General features: G+C 42.6%; 1 protein-coding gene across 1 annotated transcript; it reads left to right on the top strand.

Moving 5' to 3' along the window:
* Positions 1-3,669: 3,669 nt before the first annotated feature.
* si:ch211-213o11.11 (probable G-protein coupled receptor) lies at positions 3,670-4,947 on the top strand. The gene has a single exon (XM_041816678.1). It carries the CDS (start codon positions 3,670-3,672, stop codon positions 4,945-4,947), a length of 1,278 nt encoding a protein of 425 aa, XP_041672612.1.
* The last annotated feature ends 252 nt before the right edge of the window (positions 4,948-5,199 follow it).

Here is a 5,199-nt window from a genome sequence, read left to right as displayed (position 1 = left end):
CATGATCCCCCTTAGGGAACCACTGGACAACATCAGTGAAAAGATTAGAGCTTTAGAGCTTTGAGGTGACAAAATCAATGTAAACTGTAAGTTTCTGGACCGATGGGAATTTTGGTGCATTGTGAGGTTTTTTAACCAGTAATCCAAGGAGCATCTTTACATTCAGTCATGTGCATGAGTTTGAGGCATATAGGGTGCTAAGGATGGAGCCTGGTGTGCCACAAACTTGGGCTGGGCAGAGTCAAGCTCAGTACACGCTAACACACACGTGTGTCAGTAGCTAAGGTCGAGCTCACTGGCTTCTCTTTTGTCCGGGCCTTTTCACCCCTGATAATACACCTGGAGACTGCTGGCAGTTTTTGGGCCCTTTGGACATCCACAGCACGACAAAGGGCTCTAGGCAGCCCTACTACCCAACTGGATGGGCGACTGTGGCTCAATTGGTAGAGTCAGTCGCCCCTCAGTCAGAAGGTTGTTGGTTTGATCCCCAGCTCCTGCCGTCACATTTCAATGTGCACTTGGGCAAGACACTTAACCCCAGTTTGATCCCACTGCTTCATCAGTGGCATGTTAACGGGTATGGATGCGATTGAATGAGATTAGCTAATACTGATGGCCAATTCTCCATAGCAACCTCTGCTACTAGTGTGTGAATGAGGAGTGAATGGTGATGAGTATAAATGGGTAGGTGTGGCCTGCTGTGTAAAAATGCTTTGAGTAGTCTGATAACTAGAGTTAGAGTCCATTTACATCCACCCCTCACTCCACCTAAAGGTTGGACATTGTTATCTGCTCCTACTTATATGCAGAAACATCCAAAACATCATCAGAGTTGTGTCAATCTTTCTTCAGCCCCATGGTTCCCTCAGGTGGCTGACACACCGTATTATTATTACAGTCTCAATTTTTTGCCCAAACATGATAAAGTAATTTTGTTGTATGTGAGATTAAAAAAGAAACAAACCTGAGAATTGACAAAATTTTATCACCACCCTGACTCTTGGATCTTGCACTCCAAGATATATTTGTTATTGATCATTTATAATGTCAATTATTGGTCTTTTTGATGTATATAATCATTATGTGACTTAATAAATGTGGTTTTTCTCATTAAACAATCTAGAGAGCTACACTGACTATTTCATATATATTCACGAAATTGAGATATTCTGCCATTATTATCACTCTTACATTTGCTTAACATAAATGGCAATTATGATAAAATAATAAAATGCATTTAAATTGGGTATTAACATAATTAAGAATGTCATCACAATGGGTGGGATTAAGGGGTTTCCCTGACCAGAGTAAATACTCTGTACAGCTTTGTGAGGGATTAAATAACCTGCATAATTCCATAATCCTCATTATAATGCAGAAATATTATACATTAATGGTGATTTCTTCCTTTAAAAGAGGTAGCAACAAAGAAGAAACAGCAGCAGAACCACTCACTTCTGGTGTCTTTGCTGAAGTTTAAAACCGAAAAGGCTTCAGCAGAAATAAATAAACAGTGCGAAGGCTCAAAATGATTATCTTCCTCAAAGGTAAAACGTGGACTCAGCATATGCTGCTATGCTGCAACTGGAACATGATGAAAATGAGGACACACTTATATAATATGCATTAAAAATGTACATGTACTACTAGTCCTTCCTGGGGATAAATCTCAGTGCAAACGTGGCATGCCAATAGCTTTTCCACTGGAGAAGATTACAGCAGGGGAGAGCATCAGCAGATCTCTGGCAGCAAGTGAGCACATGTATTTAGGGCACAGCATCCTCCACAGTCATGCATGGCAACATGATTATGATAGAAATACATTTTTTAAAAAGTCATAGAAAGGCCAATACAGAGAAAAGAAAAATCTGAAGAACACATTTTTAATGCAGCATATAGTTCAATTAAAATCTCTAGAAAGCCCAAACATCCAGTCAAATCTTTCTGGGTGATTGAAAGTATAAGGAGTGACACTCTGATCAGGGGTCATGGTGAGGGGTTTCTGCTTTGATGGTGTCGTGCAGGGTGACACTGAACACATATTAATCAATGCGGCCACTTCCCTGCAGCTGGGCTTAAACAAGCACACTCATTATCTTTCATTTCAAAAAGATGGGGACGGATGGAGGAGAGACAGGGTGTCCTCCATGAATTATTCCTATTGATCATCCCTCTGCCACACTAAAAGATATAGAGCATCCCTTTTAAATAATCCCACACATGTGAGCTAATATTGATTATGGTGTAGGGGTTAACTTATTTTCATGTTTAATGTATGTACAGTGTGAGTGTGTTCTCTCGCAGGTGCCTGTATGAATCTAGATGTTTAGATTTACTCATATTAATTGATTAAATATTAATGTATAGTATAGAATGAATGTAAGGAAATGGTTCTTTTTCATCCCCTTTGGTCTGTAAGGGAAGCTTTACCAGTTTAACCCCTAAAAATAATCTATTTTATCTTTTAAGTCCAACTCAGCATCATGTTTTTTTCCGGCTCGGGGTAGCTTTGTCAACTATGATGGTGCCATAATGATGTCATCAGGGTAATCTCAGCCTCCATAAAGCCGGCATTAGAAAGTGGAGGTACAGCGCTTAGTGGCTGAAGACTATCAGGCAGGGAAGGGGAAAACAGTGATATCAGTTTAATCACAGAAAGTGCAGGATCCAGCTCGGGACATAGACCTTTTTTATTGTGTTGCTTTTTTTTTTTTAATCATTTTCTGTTAAAATAGTTATTGAACTATTGTTAAAGATTAACATAACACTTGAGGTTGAGAATATCAGCACTGTGAGTATCCCTGGCACTCAGTCTGTGAGTCTGTGCCTATATGACTGAAATTCAGTTAAACATTACTACTTCTTGTGATATTGCTGAATAAAAAAATGTGAGATTCAACCAAGCATTCTGATTGGATATGAGACATTTCATGAGTGCTGATCCTGGGCATAGCATGGGGGGGGTGTGTGTAATATTCTTTCTTCAATATCCTGAGCTACGTCCCTGGTGCTGATACAGAGTATAACATTACTTCACTACACTATTACACATACTATCACTCTGCCTCAGTCAGCTGTTATGAAATGCAGAAAGTTAACATTACAGCCCTTCGGCCTCATGCCTGAATCACAGCAGTGCTGATATCCAGTACAACATCTTTCCCTCTGATGTGATTATTTTGCAATATCAGTAGTGCTAGAAATAATTATAACAATGCTAATATTCAGTACAAGTCAAGCACAAGTGTGATACTGTTTTTCTACAACAGCTCTATGCATATAAAACAAAACAGTAAAACAAAACAATAGATTCTATTTCTCTACACTAATTTAACAGAGATGATTATTGGACTTTGATTCATCAGGAGAACAAACACAGGACTTGCAAAAGAATGCTCATGTTGCTTAGAATCAGCTTGATGTGTAAATAGTAATCTGTTTACTGACATGTTGGTGGTGTATGTGTAAGAGGTGAAAGGCTATGATTGTGTTAGCAGCTTGCATTGATAGAGACTATTAAATATAATATCCTCCTTATAATATTCTTTATTTTTTCCATCACAGAAACAAGGAGTTTTGTTCAGTGCCTAAAGGATCCTTTGGTCCCTTCACTGAACCATGGGGGTGTGTGGACCAGAGATGTGTTTTTTGAAACCCTTACAATGAATCATGGAGAACAGCTCACTTCTAACCTCTGAGCACAATGACAGCAGAACCATTTGGATACCTCTGCCCTCATATCCCAGCAGGCAGCTGGGCACTCTCCCAAACCCGCAGACACGCTTCAAGGACCTGACAGGGATATTTTTCATGGTGACCCTCAACGCTCTGGCGCTTGTGGCCAACACTGCTGTCCTGGTCGTTGTCATTAAAGCTCCACACCTCAGGAAGTTTGCCTTTGTGTGCCACCTGTGTGCTGTGGACCTGCTGTGTGCCATCCTGCTCATGCCTCTTGGGATAGTCTCCAGCTCTTCTTACTTCGCCGGTGTTACATTCACGGTCCTGGAGTGCCAGATCTATGTATTTCTCAATGTGGTCCTCATCGCTGCCTCCATCTTCACCATCACAGCCATCAGCGTGGAGCGGTACTATTATATAGTCCATCCTATGCGCTATGAGGTCAAGATGACGCTGAAGTTGACTGCAGCTGTGATAGTGATGGTGTGGGTGGCCTCTGTGGTGCTGGGGCTGTCCACAGTGTTTGGCTGGCCTTCACACAGAAGTCTGAGCTCTATCAGTGCTGCACACTGCTATCTACACTGGAGCCACAGTGACCACAGACGAGTCTTCTCCTTGCTCTTTAGTGTCACCTGTTTCCTCTTACCTGCTGTGGTGATTTTTGCTGTTTACTGTAACGTTTACAAGGTGGCCCGTGTGGCTGCCCGCCAGCATGGACCTCTACCATTGTGGACAAATAATCAACTAAAGCATCGCTCTGACTCTATAAACAGCCAGACTACTATCATCACAACCCGCAATGCACCCCGTAGGGTCATCCGTGATCGACCTTTTGGAGGAGGCAAAGCCGCCCTAACTCTAGTGGTCATTGTCGGCCAGTTTCTGATCTGCTGGTTGCCTTACTTTGCCTTTCACTTTCACCTGACACTTGATGCAAAACCCAAGATTCCAGACGACTTGGAGGAGGCAGTCACCTGGCTGGCGTATTCCTCCTTTGCTATCAACCCATTTTTTTATGGGCTTCTGAACAGGCAGATCAGAGAGGAGCTGAGCAAGCTCAGGCGATGCTACTCGGCTCGTCCCGTGGAGCTGGCGGTCTCAAGCCACGACGGCTCAGGTCACGAGAACTTCCTGCAGTTCCTCCACAGGACGAGCTGCAGCATAGAGACACGGGCAAGCTTTGCAGCATCCAGTCCCAGGAGTACTCTGGATCAGAGCGGACAGACTGGTTTCAGGATACCAGGACAGATCCCAGAGGAGTTCAGTTAGATACACCTCACTGTTGTGCCATGGGGTTGACTATTACAGCAGCATGTTTAAGTGATTCACAGGGGTTAACACTCTCACTGCCATTCAGTGTTAGATTATTTTCTAGGAGAGGGCCTGACCTAGAAGCTCGGCTTTACACTACTACAGATGGGGTTATTTGCACCGTAGATCACTTGGTGAGGACAAACACTGCTTCCCACATTTCAAAGTGACCTTTATGCAGGTGAAAACAGGCCTGGAGAATGAATGGCT

The sequence above is a fragment of the Cheilinus undulatus genome, linkage group 3, assembly GCF_018320785.1.
Source record: "Cheilinus undulatus linkage group 3, ASM1832078v1, whole genome shotgun sequence".
Lineage (NCBI taxonomy): Eukaryota > Metazoa > Chordata > Actinopteri > Labriformes > Labridae > Cheilinus > Cheilinus undulatus.
Note: the sequence above shows the minus strand (reverse complement) of the source record. Positions and strands in the feature narration are given on the sequence as shown.

What these genes read in the sequence shown, in the direction of transcription:
- si:ch211-213o11.11 (XM_041816678.1), top strand. Translation starts at nt 3,670, where the DNA reads ATGGAGAACAGCTCACTTCTAACCTCTGAGCACAATGACAGCAGAACC.